Raw genomic sequence first — 24093 nt, forward strand, 5'->3', positions numbered from 1 at the left:
GCAGAAGAAAGATATAAATATCTTTTTGGTATACGTAATGTTTCAGATTCATTACGGAGTGGAGTAACCTAATGGTAGATAGTTCGGTCATCAGATCTGGGGTCGATAGCCCACATGGATACAAAGTGTGAAGCACCTTTGTGGTGTCGCCTGCCTTCATCTTGCTGGAATATCCTAGAAGCAGCGAAACACTTTATCCATCTATGAACACGCACGGTTAACCCTAGTGTTACACTGCAAGCACGTACAGCTAACCATCAGATTACACATTATTATCCATAAACACGTATATTTAGCCCTATACTACATTGCAGTATTACCCATACAGACACAGTTAACCCTAGTGTTACACTGCAAGCACGTACATCTAACCATCAGATTACACATTATTATCCATAAACACGTATATTTAGCCCTATACTACATTGCAGTATTACCCATACACACACGGTTAACCCTAGTGTTGCACTGCAAGCACGTACAGCTAACCATCAGATTACACATTATTATCCATAAACACGTATATTTAGCCCTATACTACATTGCAGTATTACCCATACACACACGGTTAACCCTAGTGTTACACTGCAAGCACGTACAGCTAACCATCAAATTACACACTATTATCCATAAACACGTATATTTAGCCCTATACTACATTGCAGTATTACCCATACACACACAGTTAACCCTAGTGTTACACTGCAAGCACGTACATCTAACCATCAGATTACACATTATTATCCATAAACACGTATATTTAGCCCTATACTACATTGCAGTATTACCCATACACACACGGTTAACCCTAGTGTTACACTGCAAGCACGTACATCTAACCATCAGATTACACATTATTATCCATAAACACGTACATTTAGCCCTATACTACATTGCAGTGTTACCCATACACACACGGTTAACCCTAGTGTTACACTGCAAGCACGTACATCTAACCATCAGATTACACATTATTATCCATAAACACGTATATTTAGCCCTATACTACATTGCAGTATTACCCATACACACACAGTTAACCCTAGTGTTACACTGCAAGCACGTACATCTAACCATCAGATTACACATTATTATCCATAAACACGTATATTTAGCCCTATACTACATTGCAGTATTACCCATACACACACGGTTAACCCTAGTGTTACACTGCAAGCACGTACAGCTAACCATCAAATTACACATTATTATCCATAAACACGTATATTTAGCCCTATACTACATTGCAGTATTACCCATACACACACAGTTGACCCTAGTGTTACACTGCAAGCACGTACAGCTAACCATCAGATTACACATTATTATCCATAAACACGTATATTTAGCCCTATACTACATTGCAGTATTACCCATACACACACGGTTAACCCTAGTGTTACACTGCAAGCACGTACAGCTAACCATCAGATTACACATTATTATCCATAAACACGTATATTTAGCCCTATACTACATTGCAGTATTACCCATACACACACGGTTAACCCTAGTGTTGCACTGCAAGCACGTACATCTAACCATCAGATTACACATTATTATCCATAAACACGTATATTTAGCCCTATACTACATTGCAGTATTACCCATACACACACGGTTAACCCTAGTGTTACACTGCAAGCACGTACAGCTAACCATCAGATTACACATTATTATCCATAAACACGTATATTTAGCCCTATACTACATTGCAGTATTACCCATACACACACAGTTAACCCTAGTGTTACACTGCAAGCACGTACATCTAACCATCAGATTACACATTATTATCCATAAACACGTATATTTAGCCCTATACAACATTGCAGTATAACCCATACACACACGGTTAACCCTAGTGTTGCACTGCAAGCACGTACAGCTAACCATCAGATTACACATTATTATCCATAAACACGTATATTTAGCCCTATACTACATTGCAGTATTACCCATACACACACGGTTAACCCTAGTGTTACACTGCAAGCACGTACAGCTAACCATCAGATTACACATTATTATCCATAAACACGTATATTTAGCCCTATACTACATTGCAGTATTACCCATACACACACAGTTAACCGCATATTACACTACATTATTATCCATGGACACCTTCAGTTAACCCCTATGTTACACTGACCGCATTATTAGCCATGGACACCTACAGTAAACCCCCATGGTACACTGGATTACTTGCCAGGGACACCTACAGTTAATCCCGTGTTACACCACATTATTAGCCACGAACAGGTACAGTTAGCCTTAGTGTTACGCTTCTTTATAATCTACAAACAAGTAACTTAACTCTATCGCAACAGTCCACATACAGTATGTTTGAGTGTATATTAGAAATACATTTCTTTAATGTTCCTCTTTGTGGCGTCTAGCAAACGCAATTTGAAACCTGGATTTAAAGTTCTCGTCGCCGTCGACATACGGGTACCAGAAGATGTAGTTGGTATTCCACGCGTTGTTGTAGATGTTAAAGGCCGCCCCAGTGATGCGATCACTGATGGGTTTTAGGGGCACCGGGAGGACTGAAGGAGGGTGGGATGCTGTACTAAACAACACGAGGGGGATGTCAACACTCTGGATACGGAGTCCGTCCCCGCTGTCGTTCAGGAAGTGGACTCCGGCGTCTGTCGCTGCAATAACATGATAATGATAATGATAATAATACACTTATATAGCGCCTAGTATCCATCTGAGTAGTTGCTCAGTGGACGCTCTAATCAGAATCTGATTATCATTACCCCGGATAACCCAAGTTGCCTCTTAGGCGCTAGAAGGTTATAGTCATAGTACTCTATCTCATCGGGTACCCATTTTCTGCTGGGTGAACAGAGGCAAATTTGAACAAACTGACTTGCCTAAGGTGAGACCACATGTTTCCCATGTGCTTCGTTGTGGGGCAGGACCGAAGTCCAAGAAACTCACAGGCGTTAAACTGCTCAACACGGCCACCCATCCAAGGACTGTCCGAGCTCGACGGTGCTTAACTTCAACCGATGGTGACCTTAGCACTACGCACAGGACCACTCGCCACCACATGCATGATGTATTTTACAATACGTCATAGGTTCAAACACAAAGCGGCTGTGGAATGATGTGCGTCAATACTGCCAGGACAGGTGAGAGGTCATGCTATAGTGTATATTTGCCCACAGAACTTTCCAGGTGAGCCTCATAAATTTGTTTGAGAATAGTGTATATCAGTGTATGGAAATAGCGTCTACCAGGCGATCTGCAGCTCGCTAGATACATGGCGGGCTTACAACCATGTTTCACAGCCAGCCCTGTGGACCAATACGTTCTCAAAGGGTATACGCTTGACCATGTCATAGACCACGGGAAATATTTCGTTAAAAATGTACAAATGTGGTAACTAGACAATGTCTGTTTAGTTCAATCAAACCATAACTTCCACAGAACAGCCTACCCATTTATCTAACACTAAATGTGATTGGTCTAGGGAATGCTTTCAGCCAAAGCACAGTGTTGTTCTTTTCTGACAGTATGTCTCGATCACACATCAGTTCATATTTACATTATTTTAAGACCTTATCTCGTTTTCCTGTTTGAAATACAAGGCGGGTTACATGTTAACAGGGCCAGCAACATTTTTCATTTATCAGCCCTAGGGACATGCTGGATATTTTATGAATTTCATAAACTGTGTGCATTGTATGTGCAACTTCTGAGGTTATCTGTAATGTATTTGACGATGGTGTGTATCTGTCTTCACAGCTTTCCCTTGCACAGTAAACATTAACGTATCTGAACAATATATGAGACCGAGGCTCACATCATACAGATTAACATACGTGACATTATACCCGTGCCCTGAAGATCCCAGTTAGAGTTGATCTTCAGCAATCAAAGCTTGTCATTGGCGACTGACGGTATCAGGTGGTCAGGCTCGTTGACTTGGTTGACAAATGTCATTGAATCCCAGTTGCGTAAATCGATGTTCATACTGTTGATCACTGGAATATTTACAGACAATGGCTTTATAGTTGGGATACTGCCGAGTGTCGCTAATACAATAAATAAACAAGCCTACCATGAAGATACTGGCTTCCATTGAACACCACACTCAGAGGATCCACCAGCCTTCCCATCTTGGAGATCATCCACGTCTGGTTACTGGGTGATCGTGGAGCGAAGTTGTATGCTATGGCCTCGCTTAGCCGAGTCGTTGTTTTATTGAATAACTGGAGTGTCACATCGAGACCTGAAAATACATGCTTCAAATAGGCAGCTGATTTCGTTCGGTCCTTGTGAAGTTCGGTGGTATAGAAAGGGAGGCCCATGATCGAAGTTTGTCTTTAAAGGTGTTGATGGGGGTCAGAACCCCTGAATAGGCTCAATGCCAAACCTTTCATCCCTGCGTCCAGCACTGTGAACCCTTGATGACAACTATTAATGTTGAAAGTGGTTTCAACAGCTACAGTTCGTTTGGCTCAAAAGGGAACCGACGAAATGCAGTCCAGCTCGAAAACTAATAAACATAACATACATGAATCAGAACATCATACCAACTCTGTGAGGATTTTGCAGAATATTTTTCCTTAAAATAAAAAAGTTGCTTAACAAACTACCATTACAAGAGACAGCACAGTACAAGTTAATGAATAAATAACTTTCACGGGACGTGTGCACGTGCTTCTCGAACACCTGGTTGTGCCATTCTCTCCACTCCTCCCTCGTAATAAACCGTGAACTGTGTCAATAGTTTAATGACAGTTTAGGACAAAACTTCTGCAAAAAAACTCACTGAGTTGGTATGATGTTTAGATTATGATCAGCGTTTCACTGAGTATGTTATGTTTATTAGTTTCCGAGTTACAGTGCTATTTATCGATCCGCTTTTGAGCCAAACTGACTATATGCTGCGCTGCGCTCATAACGCATGCACTGTGAATACGTTCGCGGAGCTTGAAACAGTATGCCTGCTGTGAAGTCGTGAGCAGTAGTCTAATCTTGGTTGTGTACACAAACAAGCATATTACCTACCCGTTACATAAATAGACATGTTGATTGTGATAAGCAGACTTTGTCACAGTGGAAAATCCATATCTGGTTTAATGACACATATATGCCTGTCTGCTAAATGACTAGTAACCAATGAAAAAGTTTCGTCATACTTCCCACCGGCTCTGACTGGGTTCAGTATCGCTGCTGCTTCGTTTCGACGGAAGTAAACCCAAGTACAAAATATTGCACTTGTGACTGGTGATTTTACGCATATAATTTTGTTTATTTGTTCTTTCTTAAGGAGCAATGTCTCGATGATTTTACATTTCATGAATAAGTGCTAACTGTGTGTTAATTGTGTTTGATTCGTTGCATGTGAGTCCTTTAAGACATAAGCATAGGTTTACTCATCAGAATAGAGAATTTCTTTTTCTGATTGTTCCACATAATTGCCATTTGTTCAAATTATGTTTATATATAAAGTAATCAGAAGCAAGCATACTAGCATTTAATATGTATTCACTACATCCAGCACTTCCTTTAACATTACTGGCCTCATCCGAAATCACTAGCAGCAGTCTACAGATTTTTCTATAAAAGTGACTTTATACTGACAGTTTACGTAAGAAAATGCATGGAAAGTTTATTTTATATATTTTGATAAAAAGCAGAAACATGGTTGTAGCTGAAAGCTAATTTGTCATTACTTCAATATGCCAGTAATGCGTACACTTCATTTCTGTCCCGGGTACGCCCTTGGTTCAGACAAAATGTCATTCACAGCACATCTCGAAGCCACGATATTCAACTGTTTTTTTCTCGGCTGCATGTATTAGACATTTGTATCTTAATTAATAATATATTGGTTGAAGTCATTTCATACCCCTTGTTTCTTTATTCAAGAAATCAAACTAAATAGACCAATGCTGACAGTCATAAATGAAATATATTCATACGCGTGACCACTGTTATGACGGCGTAATACACTCGTTCTATCAACTGATTTCTGAGATTATTTGTCCCATTTTGGGTGCATATATCGCAAGATATAATTAAAGTTTCATAAATATGGTATCACACGGAACCTCGTATAGTATTCTCTTTCCCCTGTCACACCAACACCCCTACGCCATAAAACATTCCCCTAGTCTTGAGTCTTTCGACAACAGTGATGTGTATCCAAAATCAGTCGCCTACGTCTATTCAGCTACAAGCAATCGGCCACAGTTTTACTGGAGTCATTATTGTTTAACGTTGTATTCTTTGTGACAAATTTGGTAAATTAAATTTCGTATCTTCCTACAATGAAGTATGGACATCGAAATACCAACAAAGCAGATGGTTATTACCTGTAAAGTTTTTCTTCCCCGTGGCCTGAGCCGGGATGCGTGACACATACTGTATCCACACTTCCGGTGGCGCTCCGTAGTAGGACACGGGGGTAGCGTTGTCGGGAGTTAACAGGGCGACGACGTCACAGTTGTTGATGGCGTCTTCAATCACAAACAGCCAGTTCAAACAAAACACCTCACTCAATAACGAACTTTCCTAAAACCAATATGGTTCTTTGAATCACCTACCTGTGTTTTGTTTTGAGTTTGTTTTTTCATTTGTTTGTTTAACGTCACACTCATCATTGTTAGTGTTGTATGACGGCGGTGTGTAAATACCCAAGTCTGGGCCAAACAGTCCAGTGATTTTTCACTTACTTTTGTTTCTGTACAGCGACGTCAATGAGTAGGGCCACAGTCTGGACTCCGGGTGCGCATTTATTGTGGCGTTTGTTTTGGTAAAAGGAGTGCGGGAATTGTTCTTGTAGCAATAATAGCGAGCTACGTCGACATTGTCGCTGTCGTTGTAGGTGCGATACATAAACTGTCCCATGGGATTTTCAGTGCCGGCCCAGTTCACCTGCAGTAACCGAATGAAAGAATATGGGGCTTTCATGAACGCATTCAAAATTGTACTACTGATATATAAAATGTCGTGATCGGAATGATGATGTATTGGTACTTACTACTATCTTGGCGTTTAAAGAGCTTCGAAAAACTACGTCTTGATCTCTAGAACGATACTAGTGACAAAGTAATTTCTTTGTACTCATTATTTCCATTCACACTGCAGTTGGTTGAACTCGCCGAAGACCTTTTTTCGATTCCCCACATGGGTACATTGTGTGCAGCTTATTCCTGGTCTTCCCCGCCGTTATATTGCTGGTATATTGTTAAAAATGGCGTAACACCAAAACTCATGTTTAACAACATTAATGTTGTTTATCAGTTCTGTACATCCGATACTATTGTAAAGTATTTACTGTTTTTAACACGACGAAGACAACCCCATGCTTTGGGTCAGTCCGTGAGTATCAGAAACACAAATCAGGACTTCCTCTTATTGCACTCCAGAAATTATGAACTCTGTCTTCCACCTGTGACAGAGCATCGTGTTTTGTTTTATTACCCTTAAATATTCATAATGTTCTCACTTAGATGATAGTGAATACACCTCTACCTTATTTAATGGATCATAAAGGTTGATGATGGATCCATCGTGAGCAAATTGGATCTTCACGCCATCTCCACAAGACAACAGCGTCGTTGGATCTTCTAACAGCTGGTAATCTGTAGCAACACATAATATGCGGTATTCAGTCTGTAAGTAATGGTAACATCAACAGAGAATCAACATTACATTATAGGTCACATGCAACCATAAAGTCAAACATAAATAAAAGACAGTTACCATTTATTCATGATATATACTGAGTCAAAAAGGAAACTTCACAAAATGTCATTTTTAAAAATAATGAATAATCTTTCTCTGATGATACATTTATGTATCCGGAATGGGATCCCTATCTTTCGACCCTAGACAAACGTGAGCAAACCCCACTGAAACCCATCCATTCGTCGTGCAAATGACATTAGTGCCAAACCAGGTTTTGCACGTGCAGTCGATCACGTGATCTTCGCATCGAAGTTTTCTTCATTTGCACGTGTTTGCATTGGTCTCAAGAATTGGAAAAAAACACTTTTAAACCACAGTTCTAACGGTTCTTAAAATGCCACGGTTGTCAAATGTGCTGCGTTGGCATGTTGCAAGCGGGAAGATCAGTTATTGACGTCGCGAGAGCAGTAGGATGTAGCGTAGTACCGTGTATGACTTGCGAGGTCGTCTACAACAAACTGGCACTACTTCTGATCGCCCAAGGTCGGGTCGTCCACGTGTGACGTCACGAGCAGCAGACCGTCAAATCGTCAATTCGCCGACTACACGAACCAGGGCTGAGGTGTTTTGAGGTCGACAGTCCTCACAGACCATTCGAAATCGGTTGCGGGCTGTCAATCTCTGAACTGAGAAAGTTCGATTTTTTATTCTTGTAACTTGACATTCTGCATACCCATGTTTTGGAACGGCGGTGTAGCCTAATGGAACTGATTGTGGCACTGTCAGTGTATCGAGTACATCACACAGATCTCAGCAATGAAATAATAACAATTTTAAAATCTTACCATCTCTGTTCTTTTATAGTGCCCTGAAGAAAGAATGTGAAGTTTCTTTTTTGACCCAGTATATAAAATTCATTGCTGATTATGAAAAAAACACATAAAGAGAATTTTTAGCGTATAATCGCAAATCAAAAGTGCGGTATGTTGTACTTGGCTTTACCTCCCACGAAACGAAGCAGCCGCCATACCGAACCAAGTCAGAGCCGGTTAGTGCGCACTCAGGTGTAACGAAGCCTTTTCATTGGACACTGGTCATTTGCCGATACGCTTAGCCAGCTCTTTGTTTATGGCTTATAAGCCGGATATGTATTAATATCAAACTGGATGTGGTCAATTATTGACTTTGTGCATTGTATATTGTCATTAGCAGACAAGCAGACAAGATTAGACTTCTGGTTACGACCTCATACTCCGGGCAGACATACTGTTTCAACTCAGCGAACCTATTCCCTGCGCATGAGGTAAGAGCGCAGAGCAGCACAGCTGTTGAAACATCGAGGAACTTTCTAGTCAAGATTTAGAGCAAGATGTAAGTAGGTCTACAAACTCACGACCAAAGAAATGGTAGTGTGTCGTAAAATACTTAAACATAACAGTAGCTCTGATTTGAAAGTTACTGTTGAAACGTATAAATTATTAATCTAAAAAAACAAACACGTACACAATACAGTCAAACCCCACTGTGTCGAACTCACAGTGGGGACAAAAGGAAAAGTTAGACTTATCCGAGTGTTCGACACATCCAGCAGCATACTATCTAGTAGAAAGTATGATAACAATTATAGTATACAATCACAATGTTGCAAACGCTGTTTTCTTTGTCTATAAGCATGGTGGATATGCATACCAAGTTTGCGAATATAAGTTGTATTACTAGAGTTCAGTAAGAAAATAAATTTAAACATAGTAGGATATGAATGGTTATGTTGTGGTAGATATTTTGACATACCACCAAAACTTCATCTTCAATTATACTAAGCATCAAAAGAAACGTCAGATTGGTAGTTTCCTTACTGCGACCATAAAACTGAAAACTTAGCAAATGTTGTGATTGTATTTTTTGGTCAGAAAATCAAGCTTTACGTGACAAAAACCATTTGTCTCCAAACACAAATTCGAACCCAGGAAAGGTCCACCAAAACGCAGCATGAACATGAAGAGGGTACGGTGTTCTGCATGCAGTGCATGCATCAAATGCTGCACGTGCTTTTCTCTTGATCCAGCCCTATAAAATGCACCCCCAAACTTGGTTGAAACATTAACGTCAAAACGTCAGCAGGATGCCACGTCTTACGTCAGCTCAGAGGAACCAAGCCATAGGACGACTAGAAGCTGGTCACACTGCCCAAGCCGTTGCTAACCACTTCCATGTTAATGTTCGGACCATCTACAGGCTTCAGGAACGCTTCCGGACCACCAACACCACAGACGACCGCCACGCCATCGCCGTGAACGTCTACAGTTTGCCCAATACCATCAAAACTGGGGACACAGACAGTGGAGAACTGTTCTCTTCACAGATGAGAGTCGGTACTGCATTTCTACGGCAGATGGCAGAACAAGAATTTGGCGACGTCGCGGCCAGCGTTACGCAGACGAGTGTGTGATGGAAAGGGACGCATGGGGAGGTGCCAGCATCATGGTTTGGGGGGAATTGGCCTAAACCGGAGAGTTGGTCCTGTGGTATTGCCGAATCTTGGTCCTGGAAGAGGAGGCGGCATCACAGCAGCGCGTTACATTGACCAAGCCCTCAGACCCCACGTTATACCACATTTTGCTCGTCACCGTAACAACGTGTTTCAGCACGATAATGCCAGAGCCCACACTGCAAAGGCTACAAGGGACTTCCTACAGCAGAATGGTGTCAATGTAATGCAGTGGCCAGCCCGAAGTCCCGATTTACATCCAATTGAACATCTTTGGGACGAAATTCAAAGGCGGTTGAATGACGTCATTCCAAGACCAAACACAGCTGATTTACTGCGTCAAGCCTTCCTAAGAGTGTGGAACCAGGTGCCCATGGCATTCATCAATCGACTTGTGCACTCCATGCCTCGATGTTGTGCTGCGGTCATTGCCTCCCGTGGTGGTCACACGAGGTACTGAAGTTTGGACATTAAACGTTAACGTATTCCAATGAAATGCTGGTGAGTTATTCATCAATGTGTGTAGAAACTGTAAACAAAACCGTTTTTCCATACACTTATTGCATCACATTCTGTAATGAATTGAATAAAGTGCCTGTCAAATTTGGAATATCTACTGACGTTTCTTTTGATGTTTAGTATATATTTAATGTACAAAACTTGCACAATCTGTTCTCTTTTGGAACATACTATCCGCCCTTCTCGATCATAAGATCAGAGCTCTAAATCTGGATAATGAAACGAGGGATTTCTGAGATAAATGTCGTAGAGGTATTGCTCCGTAGTTAAAACGGATTTAAAATTACTTTAAAGGTGGATTTGGGCGACTGTATTAAAGATTAATTCCAGGTCTGACTATAATATCTCTTGATCCTTGCGATGAAGCATTATAAACTAAGCAGGGCAGAAGAGCATCACTACAAACCCACAAGGATTTATTGAATTTCTAACGTTCGTTAGTGTCAAACAAACACATCATGTTATAACATTTCTTGGGAAATCTTGATACAGGCATGTTCAAGAGTTTTACCCAGTATTTGTTAGTTTTCATATGTGCTTCTAAGTGAAGCGGGAGGCGACCACATTCACCATAGATCATCACGGTTTGGGGAAGACGTTTTAACTTGCGTTCAAGTGAACTTTTTCAATGTTTCCAATTGAAAACAAAAACCAAACCTCTACCCCATAGAGTAACATTGGTTTAAAATGATGTCAAATATTTTGAACCATGTTTGAAATTGCCCATTTTCTTTAAACTGCTACAAATGCCCATAACAGCCTTTCGTCCCTGTAAAATATTTTCAAGGTGATACCATATTAACGTATAGGCAAAATGAACACCCAGATATTTATATCCTTTAACAACTTATACCCTCCCAAAAAAAAGAAACGCACATTGTAAATTGAAATGCGATGTAGCCATGAATTAAAATGTGGTTCATTTTACACAAGGGTTTACTCTGTTTATGAGTTCTATGGTGTTTATGTCGTGGAACATCACAACAAAACGCACCATCCGTAAAATACCCGTATTTTACAGCATGCTTTTCAATTTCGGCGTGTAGTGTCAGAGAATACACAATTCACATGCAATGCACGTGAAAGTTGGGGGATCAGGTAGTCTCAATGATGGGTGTAAAAGGTTGGTCGCAGTCTGTCGCTTATTCACTATATTGTTGACGAACGCAAAATGCCACGTCTAAGTGAAGATATCCGTCATATCGCCATTGGTCTCCTTGAAGCTGGCCAATCTCAACGTGCAGTTGCCCGACGAATGAATGTTCACCAAAGCACGGCTCTGGGAGAATTCGGTAGCCGATGCTCCTCACAGTGGGCGACCTCGAGCGACCACTGCCGCGCAGGATCCTACTCCCACACCTCCTTCCAGTCATTGACCAGAGGAAGTTGTGTCAACATTACAATGCCAGGCCCCACACATGACATCATACTAGAGACCTACTCCAGAACCACAACACCAATGTGCTTCCTTGGCCCTCAACATCACCGGACTTAAACCAGGTCGAACATCTGCGGGATGCCCGGGACAGACGGCAACTGACGGATAAGTCTGCACTCCCAGTGTGCAATTTCGCTATATTTCATGGACCCATAAAGCCAACAAGACGTTTCAAAATAAATATAGAAATACAGTTGCATTCCAATATGCGTTCCTGGGGAGAGTATATAAGCAGTTTCCGTTGTAAAGCTACTTTTCTGATTCGGACAGTTTACCGCCAGGCTTTAAGCTAACAACGCCAATTCGTTTATTGAGAAAATGAACTTTGGCTTTGTATAACTGCCTTGACTGTTATAAACTATAGTCAAAAAACGCCACCAAACATATTTCTGGTCTGAAAAATTATTAAGCTAAATATGGTAGCATTAAATGTTTTATTGCAAAAATCAATCACTCAGCAAAAGTACTTAATGGATAACAAGAAGAAAAACGACGCAGCGTGTGATCTAAGGTCACACTGGGGTGGATTATCCAGTGTTCGAACCTCTTTGTTCTCCTTCAGCCACCCAGCGGTGGTACAGGAGTACAAAATATCGGACTGCATAGAAAATGACACGATGGGGTACAGTTAGTATTTAAAGTGTCATAGGATAATATAATTAAAAAAACATCGAGAGTTTTTCTTCACTTTTGCTGTTTTCTTTGTACACATTTGTTGCTAAAAGGCAGCCACATTTTTTCCATTTTTAATTGTGAAGGAATATATTTTAGTCTGATATCATTAAAGTAACTACATCGCAGTAAATAATGAAGTCCACCGGCTTCTGTGCGGGAGTCGCATAACTTACATGTTCTATTGTCTCTAGTTATACCCTCCCAGCGAGCCGGTCTCATTGGGTAAAAGGTGGTTAGTTGTTCTGAATTTCAGATTTGACATATAAACATTGGCTAAAAGAAAATAGTAACGCTCAAATGTGTCTTATATCGTCCTACAATAAAGAGCCTTGGGGCTATTATTCATTAAAGACAACCAGCTCTGAATAAATTGATCTTTTAAAACTAATTCTACCTTTAAGGCCACCCATTCAGCGTTAAAACATTCTGGGTTTCTGAAAATATTACTAAGACCTAAATGATTTAACGTACATTCGATAAAATTTAAGCACCCACCTTGATGGCCATAGTGTTGTTTTTGTAGTGTAACAAAGTTGTGTAAAGTGTGAGGTAATTTAATATAAATAAGTTTGGTACTGCTTTGAGCCAATATTTAATCAATCGCTTTACCATCTTAGTTATCAGAGGGCGCCTTCCCGTTTCTCCTTAGACCATGTATATTGGGGTAAATACTTTAAGATTGCAGATAATTTTCAGAAACTACAGATGAACTTTTTTCGATAATTTCCAGTGATTTCTATCCCCAGACTTCACTACCATAGCAGAGACTGGGAACAACCATTACATCAAAACCTCGGATTAAATAGTCTATTCGAAGATTAATATCTCTTGCCTTTTTAAGAGATAAAACATAGCCTTAGTTCTTGTGTCAACCAAGTTTCGATAGCGTGTACCGACCTATCGGATCTATGTAATTTAACCTCTTTTAAGATTTTTCACAGCATGTGTTAATTCTAGTGATGTAATATCATCGCTGAGTATAAAAGTGCGCTATGTTTCGCGCTGATATTATTATCAGTACCAACACCATTTTTTGAGAACTGGTTAATATCTCCGAAGTGTTTCGAGATAACAATAAACAATTCCCAATGGTCAGTTTTTGTTTCTTGGAAGGCTTTGAAATCATGATATCTATGAGTTCTTGTAGTTCTGGGTAAAGTAGCTTTTCTAAGTCTACAAACATTTATTCGATCACCAATCCAGAATCGACTGGTGGCTTTTAAAACTCTCTGGGGAGTACATATTGTGTAATGCCAGATGCGGCCACCTCTATCACTGATGCAGGCCAGAATCGAGGCCGTCGAACTGAGTAACTGAGTCTTCTGACGCCTTGATTAGAGATCCGACACCATTCCTTTAGCAGAGCAGCAGCCAAGACGTTCCTCGACAATGGCTGATAGTGGCGTTTCCAAACATGGCGTCCCTGTTATTACCAAAGGTGTTCATTTGGCAACAGATCCTTGCTTTCTTCACCAAAGTTCACTCTTCGCCAGTTTCGCCGCTGTCAGTGTGGTACAGTCCTGGTTCAACTCACCCTGGTACGTCGGTGTTGGCACGTCAACATAATGTCCTTAAATGGAACATTCAGTCTCAAACCAAGGTTTGCTGCCAATTCGCCGTTGCGTATCTCTACATGTCATGGTTGGAGTATGTACATGCCATGGTTGGAGTATGCACATGTCATGGTTGGAGTATGTACATGTCATGGTTGGAGTACGTACATGCCATGGTTGGAGTATGTACATGCCATGGTTGGAGTATGTACATGTCATTATTGGTGGTTGGAATATGTACATGTCATGGATGGAGCATGTACATGCCATGGTTGGAGTGTAATTTTGTCATGGTTGGAGTACGTACATCTCATGGTTGGAGTATGTACATGTCATGGTTGGTGGATGTACATGTCATGGTTGGTGGATGGAGTATGTACATGTCATGTTTGAAGTATGTACATGCCATGGTTGGAGTATGTACATGTCATGGTTGGAGTATGTACATGTCATGGTTGGAGTATGTACATGTCATGGTTGGAGTATGTACATGTCATGGTTGGTGGATGCAGTATGTACATGTCATGGTTGGAGTACGTACATGTCATGGTTGGACTAATTACATGTCATGGTTGGAGTACGTACATACGATGGTTGGAGTATGTACATGCCATGGTTGGAGTATTTACATGTCATGGTTGGACTAGCTACATGTCATGGTTGGAGTATGTACATGTCATGGATGGAGTATGTACATGTCATGGTTGAAATATGTACATGTCATTGTTGGAGTGCGTACATGTCATGGTTGGACTATTTACATGTCATATTTGGAGTATGTACATGCCATGGTTGGAGTACGTACATGCGATGGTTGGAGTATGTACATGCCATGGTTGGAGTATGTACATGTCATGGTTGGACTATTTACATGTCATGGTTGGAGTGCGTACATGCCATGTATGGAGTATGTACATGTCATGGTTGAAGTATGTACATGTCATTGTTGGAGTATTTACATGTCATGGTTGGAGTATGTACATGCCATGGTTGGAGTATGTACATGTCATGGTTGGAGTATTTACATGTCATGGTTGGAGTACGTACATGTCATGGTTGGAGTATTTACATGTCATGGTTGGAGTACGTACATGTCATGGTTGGAGTATTTACATGTCATGGTTGGAGTATGTACATGTCATGGTTGGAGTATGTACATGTCATGGTTGGAGTACGTACATGTCATGGTTGGAGTATTTACATGTCATGGTTGGAGTATGATACAAAGAATAATCCATTGCTTACCTGCCAGGTCGGGTTTCAGGGGTGTTAGCTGTTCATATTTCCTTTGTATGTCCTTGACCACCGGGTGGTCAGACAGGGCAGTTAAGGCCAAGTCCAGAAACTGGCGCTGTTCAATCCAGGACGCCACATGGATTCTAAAGTCAGTTGCTGGTAACAGATACAAGATATTAACCCTGTATACGCTAACATATCGTCATAGTGTACACAATCAGCCCATAATTAGGGCCCATTAATAATTTATGGTGGGGCGAGATCATCATCATCATCACTTGCGTTGTACCCATAAAAAATCACCACCCATCCTCAAGCCAAAACGTTTTGAACGGTCCCTTACTATGGTGTCAGGGAAGAGTCGTCATGTGGAACGTCCAGGTTCAGTTCCCAATCTGACAGGCCCAAGTCTTCCGCCTTATAGTTTGAATGATGCTAAAAGCGATGTAAAGCCATAATCACAAGCACTACGTAATTAGAAGCTATACCGAAGTTTCACGTACTATTCTTGGCTCTAGTGATTGCTTCATTCGTCCAGTTGGTGTTGTCGCTCAGTCTCTTCAAACCCCACGTGTGCTCCCCGGCTTTTATGAGCCACTTAGTGGACGTCTTTAGGCGGGGATCTTCTCCCATACATTCACCTGGCGATGTAGGTTACACAAAATCAATTGGTTGCCCATAGACTGCCATAGTAACGTTACATGTTCTACAAAGAAATAGCCAGGGTGCCGTTGTACAAAACATTATTACCTTATGACTACCTTACATCTATATTAAGATATGGTAGTTACGGTCACATTAGCGCCAGGATCACTTTCCACGCATTAAGGACCTTTCTAGCCATTACATGTACAAACGTGCACTGTCCAGCCTTAGAGCTGCAATAGAAGCACAAATTTCGACAAGTTTAACAAACTGGCATGTTTTTATATCATCTTTGCACTGTGTAAGTAGTTATAGTACATGTTAAGGTCAAACAATATTTTCACCAGCTACAAACTTTGGTGCCAAGATTTCACAACGTTTTGAATTGCAGTCGAGCATATAATTTCTAGGAAGATTTTAAGCAGCTTCATAAAACATAATGAACCAATAAAACTGGTTGGTTGGTGGGTTGCTTAACGCCGCATGTTGTGGCTACATGGCGTAGGTCTCTTAAATAATAGTGTCTGGTCTAGGCAATTAGGCAATCAACAGCAATATCATCAATCTACGCAGCTGGTGTAAGATGACATGTGTTAACCAAGTCAGCGACCTGACCACCCGATCCCATTGGTTGCTTCCTACAATGAGCATAGGTTACCTGAAGACCGATTATAACCTGGGTCTTGGCGGGTCTCATCAGGGTAACATCATTCAAAACTTTAGCGGAGCTTCAGAAAATTATGGCGACGTGCTGGGACATTTCTAAATGCGTAGCAGTGAACAAGTGGATGCCTCTTTGCGAGGGATGCCACCTTACCGCGAACATCTGGCATCATCTATATCTTATAGATTTCATACACATGTACTCATGAAGCAGAATCGGTATCGTTGTATCGATTCTGCTTTTTTTAGAAAACGATTCGTTGCTGTTCCAATACATGTTCTACCTTTACGGTAACATTTCCGTAAGGCGTCTGAGAAGGCCCTGAATCTGGCATTTTTGGCGGGATCGGACGCCACTCCCTGTATCCACGTGTCTCCAATCTCAAACGTTTTCTTCGGTAATTTATGCTTCACTGTCGACAGAGCTTCAACGTACAGGTCAAAGGTCGAGGCAGTGACATTGGCACCTGGAAACACTCCGCGGACTACAGCATAATTATCTAAAACTTCCTGAAATATAACACGAAACTGCATTAAACAACTTTTAAACAAACAAAATCTACAATGCTTGGGCATGAACGGTAAACATCGTTGTCACAGTTCCATCCAAGCCAAACCATAGTAACGATTCGGGAAAGAAATGTATGACGGGGCCAAAACGCCAATGTTCGGTAGTGACATGCTCCGCCCCTTCTGGCTTTGGTTGTAACGTCGCCGTCAGCAATATCCCAGCAATGTGAGAGCGGTCTATGAATAATCGAGTCAGTCCAGCAATCAACAGCATGACCATCCAACTACTCAAGTGCACCGATGCCGTCAGTCGAATTTTACGATAAGCATGGGTTGCTGAAGACCCGGATGTTCACGAGATCCGTTCAGTATGGACTGACAGTTTGTCTAGTAAACTATACACAAAGAACTTAATTAGGCACCCCTGTCTTTCTGCAATGATAGCTTTTGAACACGGACATAAAACATAAAACGAATTTTTTATGATGCTTAGACTCAAAATTATTGGAATCATGCTGGTTTCTTGATGATAACTGCCTATTTAAAATGGAACACTGATCTTCATACAAAACCATATCTGTGCACGTACGTCCCTAGAATGTTCAATGGTGCAGTTAATGTCATTAGGCGTGTCTTACGTGATTCAAGGTCAATACCGAGTGCAACCTCCATGTGACTGTATGACACTCTCCTCCTCATACCCTCAATCACCCTCCTAATTCTCTCAAGGGGCAGTCTAAAGCAGCTTCCAATTGGGCCAGGTTCTCTCCAGAAGGATTGTTTGTTGCACGCGACGACCAATCATGACCAAGATAGCCTCCAAAAGGTTACGATCAGGGCTCATTCCATCGTTAACTAAGTTCTTTGTGTATAGGTGAAATTCAGTCAGTATACAGAATACTAGCACTGTTAATCCAAAGTCACATAACTTACCGTATAGTTTAATGGCGGGCCGCTATTGTCCGTCCTGAAGGCAAAGCACAGGGCTTCGCGGAAACCCTTCACCAGAACACAGTCATCTCGACTAAGACCCCCAGGATCAGTGGCATTAGGCCCGGGGTTGCCTGGGTAACCACCTGAAATACAGAAATTCCATAGATCGGTACTGTTAAACATTTTTCATATCATTTACGCCATCTATCTTGTTCCTATGAAGTTGTAACCTGAGAAGATATGTTTACCATATACGAACCTTTGCACGAAGGTGAAATCATTAACTGACCTTTGTGCCACATTGCGATGACCTCGCTGTCCTTGAACTTCCAGATAAAAGGGTTCGGGACATCTGGTGGCGCTGAGCCATCGTTGACGCCGACACTGACAGCAACAATCCCGTTCTCAGCCAAGACAGGAATCACCGCCTTTGTCATTCCTATGTATAAACATAGACTAGGCTGAAGTATCGCTTCGTATAGTGAGCCCTATACTGAACAAAAAATGGCATTAATATTTGGGCCATTGTTTAAAATTACGACTCCTTGAATCACAAGGCCACCTGATTCTTACTTTGTATCCTACTTTAATATGATACTGGTTCTGTAATGATCCAGTCTAAGTAAACTTCGTCTCAGTGTATTTCGTTACACTCCACCACTGAGTTTAACAAAACCTAGTAGAAGGTCGCGTCAGGTAACCTTTGAGCGACCAATGACCGTCCAATCAAACGCGAGACGGCTAAACAGATTTAACCAAGCAGACAGCGGCTACTATTTAGGGATCGGAGGGACTTTCACAATATCCAGGTCACTGACACCTCTCCACAAACAAAAATCCGCATATAACACAATTATTTGGCCTGCAGTATATACGCTTTTGGGTTTCTGTTGACATGCTAATATTTCCACAAGATGACATCCTTGAATATTGCCAAAAACACCATTTTCAGTCACTGTTTACTCACCGTTGTCATGTTTGTTTGGTAAGCTGTGTTCCGATTGGTCTATCTGAAAGGTTACCTGACGCGACCTCCCATAAGGTTTTGTTAGACTCAGTAGTGGAGTGTAACGAAAAGTACTGAGGATACGTTTGCTTAGACTGATAATGATCTGCCGGAGAATGTACACAGCTGAAAATTGGATTTGATCAAATATTTACGAACATTATTTAAACGTCACCGGGCGGAAACCAGTCACTTGACACTTATGGTCAAAACACAACCGTGGTACCCACAACATTCCAGCTGAATGGACCATTCAGGCAGTTAAGTGACCGACATCTTTGCAATTGGGATACAATGTATGGGCCATGCCCGTGAAATGACCACCCGATGCATCAGCATGCCAAACATATTCCCATCTTTAGGAATCCTTAAGAAATTCCCTTCATCATTCTAACCGGATGTTCAGTGTTCTGCCAGTAATACCTGGAACATCTCTTTGACTCATGGTAGCGTAAGTTCTCTTGATGCCAAACTGTTGGTCCAGATCCTTGCTGACGTTGAGACTGAGCTGGAACAGAAGCTGTGAGAAGTATTCTGGCTGCATGTTCATTGCCCCAGCGTGCCAGGCGATGTCCCCCTGCTTCACTGCGGCCTCGAACGCTGATAATTGCTGGCTGGACGGACACTGAAAGGAAGAACCGTCGATGGTGCAAATCCAGTCTAACACAGCAACAGTTTTATCAGTCGGGTAGTTTTGATATAGACTCACCAGCGAATCGAACGAATGAGTCGGTTCATAATGTATGGCCCACCATAAAACCAGGTGGATGGAGTGAGTAGGTTAAAAGGGTTTAGCTCAGTCTTAAAGAGTAAATAACTTACAAGAAGTATTTACGCATATGTAGGAATGATCTAGGTTGGCGTTTTCTACCTAGGATATCATATTCATTTGTCTGACTCCACAGGTACTTGAATGTAGGCTGATTACCCAGCTCGTTCCTTCGAATCATTGTCTATATGGCGTGATTTCAAGGACACGCTATACAAAATCATCTCGTCATGTGCTTTTGTTCTTTAGTATGCATTTGATATAGTCCAAAATATTAGCCTGATAGCCGATCGCAGCCCTACGACAATCACAGCCCCAAAAATCCCAATCTTGGCGAGACACACCGATGGGAATAGAGTTCCATTAACCGATTCTAACCAAGTCAATGGTAAAGTCAAGGTCCAAAGTATAAGATCCTCATGACCAACGTAAATCAATCGTAGATATACCAAACTGGCGACTTTAGTGCTGTATGTGAAGAAAATGTGCGAGCAGAATTTTTTTTCTACTCGCTCAAGGTGTCTTCTTATACTTGGTTCCGGAACTACATGTACTTTCATCGTCTTGATCTTAGCTAGGATCATCCTCGATATTCCAGGGTATACGTTCCGATAAGTCTCCATTATACCTTGGATGCATCTACGGCTCAGCCTAATGAATTTATTACCTCCCCTGGTGGGCTTTTTTTTATCCAATCAGGTGTATACGCTGCGAAGTTGAGCGAACCGATCACAACTCACTTTCGCGTATTTTACCGATTAAACTTGGCAAAACGAACCATACAGATGGTCTTTGAAAGAGGCAGAAGGAGATCTTGCACATCTTTTGTTTAAATTTTCGGACCTATCAGTGTGTCTGAATGATTTTACCCAAATCTGAGTCGCACTGCGAACACACCTTCGCAGCTGTGACCACTATAATTGCTGACACTGGCATGCTTGGTTGTGATGGCGGTCTAGCTGATGGGCTACTGTGAGAATGCGGAGCCAGCGAAGGGGGGGGGGGGGGGGGGGGGGGGTAATAAAATTTTCGGACTCAGCCATAGATGCGTGGAGGGTATAGTGGAGACTTATCGGAACGTATACCCTGGAGATATCGAGGATGAGCTAGGATCGGATCGTAGGATCGGGACAGGCTACAATCGGCCTAAGATTAGTTAGTGGAACAAGCATAACCTTTAGCAAGGACGATTATTAATTTGGCGTAACTAGCTAAGATCGATGTTTGGTAAGGTCGGTCAGTGATAGGTTTCGTCAGTATTTACCCGATGTTCAGCCGTACATCCTTGTAGGCACAAGTTTCCAAGAGTCAAAAACGTCCATCGCTAAGCAGTTTTAGATGACTGGAGGTAAGAGTATTTTCATTTCTATTTCTAATTTTTACATGGTGGTCTCAAGAGTGAGACCCTCCAGTAGAATCAATCAGACGTTAATATGCTCTACGGTTCGAATTAGGCAGCGGTCAACTCTGAATCACATTAATCAAGCACCGTAGTGTCGATCTTCATTGGTTGTGTGGATCTTGAATGATAGTAAGTGTTTTGCCCCAGAGTATGTCCAGTCACCATTTTGCAGTTGCTCGAACCTCGGATGATTCAAAGTATTTCCCAAGCTCCATTTCACTTAAGCGCAACAAACCATTCACGTGCTGTGGTGGACTACAGGGCCAGTAAGTGTTGCGAAGCGGTACTTCCGGTACTAAGCAGGTTCCCGGTGCCCTTTGCGCTTGCCAATTTGCGATATGCGAGACTGGACCTAGCTTTCTTCCGATACCACATTTCCGGTGACAAGCGTATATCCAAGGGAACCAGTTCTGATTTCAAATTGCGAGACCACCAAACATGACTTTACTGACCATGTTTACGTTGTCTGTCACCTGTCATGCTAAGTGCGTGACCTACTTATAACTGAATACAGCTTACGTGGATGGGAATTCCGTTGAGGACAGGCGTGAGGAGATGGCAGTTGGTGTACACATACACCAGCCAGGGATGGGTCGTGTAGATGAAGGTCTCTGCGTGCCCACCCCTCCTCAGGTCCTCGGCTACCTGTATGGCCCGGGGGTAGTACTCGTCGAAGTATCTGTTAATGACGTTACTGGCATACCCTACTGTAGGGTCTATACCATTGTAGCCCACATCTAGAAACAAGCACACAAATAGAAACTGTCATTAACGATGATCTGTGGGATTACTGGTGTCCCTGTTGTCTAAGCCTTTATCGTTGTGCTGTTGTTGCACCCCAGACACCGTTGATTATTGGTTCAAAAACCCTGGATTTCACGAAAGTAAACATCTGGCACATAAATGCCCTTTTTGTTAGCATTTAAAACACAAACTCACAGCACCGTGTGTAGGGCTATCTTCAATAATTGGAATGTAGTCTACATCACAAGCCTTCTTTACGTCTTGGCCCGGGATACTAGGACATGAATAACCACTTCACTACCTCAATATCTTCTGTAAGTATGTTTGTATCGATAGACTACAATTCTCTACCCACATACCAGTTTCTGACACTTTCTCTGTCCATAACTTTGGCTCTGTCCATAACTGAAACGTAGTTCCTAAGTGTTTTTCATCAAAAATGGGAAATGGGGCCCCTGTGTTTTCAAATCACCGTTTGTGCCAAACCTTTCACTCGCTGATGCAAACCCGGCGGTTGCAAGCTGTACCAATGTGAAGCGTTGCCACTGTGGCTAGCAGTTGCATGTAGTGCCTAGGCGTACCTAGTGCAGTCTAGTCACCGCGGCGTCACCCGGTGTCTCCCACAAAGTAACAGAATAAACTAAATACCAAAACAATTACCACTCGACATTTCCTAACACTATCTCTGCATCTAGAGCACAGATTTCCCTTCTTAATACACGCTGCGTTGATTTCCGCACCATACCCATCGACTCAGCAAAACGTTAAACGCCTAACACGTGCCTGGGATATACCTGGCAATTTAAGTTTATGTCGTAAGAGTAGCTTCAACAACGTAACGTGTGTTCTACGTCTGCCTAAAAACATGGAAGTGCGATATGAATCTCACCCAAATGGTTCATGAATATCACATGCACTTTGTCGATGTCATGCTTGGGCGTGTTCGGGCCGGGAACCTGAAACAGAGAACTCGGGCAATAACGTACTATGCGTGTATCATTAAATTCATTTTAAAACCAAAAAATATATACACAATGTCAGTTTTATAAACAGAAAATGCATAAAAAAGTGTATTATTAAGTCTAATTAACGACGTTTATTCTATCGACGTCCAGGCGATGTCCAAATACAATGTGCGCAAGTTTACTTTGAATGATAAGATTATTTGTTGGCGATCTATAGCCCCATTTTCACATTGTATTGTTGCATGTGTAATTATTGTTTTATGACAAATTGTTAGTTTTCATCTGTGATAGTGAAGTTATTTTTCTGTCCTCTGTCGACATATATTTATATTGTGTAACTTTATTTTCATACGAGTACATTCAACTCTCAAAGTCACGATATTCATTTAATACTGCCAATGTGGCTTTAAGTTTAACTCACTCAATGAATGGCATGAGAGGACAGAAATATTTTAGGTTTCGCCTGAAAACGAGGTGAATGATGCTACTTACTGACTGTGATGTCGCCAGACATGCCAGGCCAAGGACAAACACTAGTGTTAACGCCATTGCCGCACAGTCCAGTCAGATTGTGTACAAGTTATTGATAACAGTCAGAAATGTGTACAAGTTGTTCATATCAGTGAGTGTATCGTGGCATCTCGGTGGCCTGACACAGATCTCATCTATCTTGTCATGTCAGCCTTTAGCATCCTGCAACAATCTCGGTACTCAATGCACTCGTGCTAAATCCTGGGTCCTGTTAACTCGACGGTTAATTCAATTTCCTAGATCGTCTGGCTGAAGACAACATGAGCAGAGATGGCAGAACTGGTGTTGCCATAGAACACTGGAATACAATCAGTAAAACTCCCCTTAATAACCACGCCGTCACCGCTATGGTGGTGT

The 24093-nt window shown here is 41.7% G+C and overlaps 1 protein-coding gene across 1 annotated transcript; it reads right to left on the reverse strand.

Moving 5' to 3' along the window:
* Window positions 1-1793: 1793 nt before the first annotated feature.
* LOC137273734 (uncharacterized) lies at window positions 1794-23800 on the reverse strand. The gene is made up of 14 exons (XM_067806543.1): window positions 23698-23800; window positions 23130-23196; window positions 22016-22233; window positions 19749-19950; window positions 18609-18758; window positions 18320-18462; window positions 17161-17386; window positions 16072-16209; window positions 15578-15724; window positions 7504-7613; window positions 6702-6903; window positions 6342-6485; window positions 4079-4249; window positions 1794-2660 (listed from the first exon to the last, which is right to left on the reverse strand). The coding sequence occupies exons 1-14, from the start codon at window positions 23752-23754 to the stop codon at window positions 2377-2379; spliced, it is 2259 nt and encodes a 752-aa protein (XP_067662644.1). The 5' UTR covers window positions 23755-23800; the 3' UTR covers window positions 1794-2376.
* Window positions 23801-24093: the final 293 nt, after the last annotated feature.

This window comes from Haliotis asinina, chromosome 2 (assembly GCF_037392515.1).
Source record: "Haliotis asinina isolate JCU_RB_2024 chromosome 2, JCU_Hal_asi_v2, whole genome shotgun sequence".
Lineage (NCBI taxonomy): Eukaryota > Metazoa > Mollusca > Gastropoda > Lepetellida > Haliotidae > Haliotis > Haliotis asinina.

What these genes read in the sequence shown, in the direction of transcription:
- LOC137273734 (XM_067806543.1), bottom strand. Translation starts at nt 23,754, where the DNA reads ATGGCGTTAACACTAGTGTTTGTCCTTGGCCTGGCATGTCTGGCGACA. An exon ending in GCCCGCCATTAAACTATACG is followed by an intron (nt 17,387 to 18,319) that starts GTAAGTTATGTG and finishes GTTATATTTCAG; the next exon opens with GAAGTTTTAGATAATTATGC. An exon ending in CCTGAAACCCGACCTGGCAG is followed by an intron (nt 7,614 to 15,577) that starts GTAAGCAATGGA and finishes GTGTTGCTACAG; the next exon opens with ATTACCAGCTGTTAGAAGAT.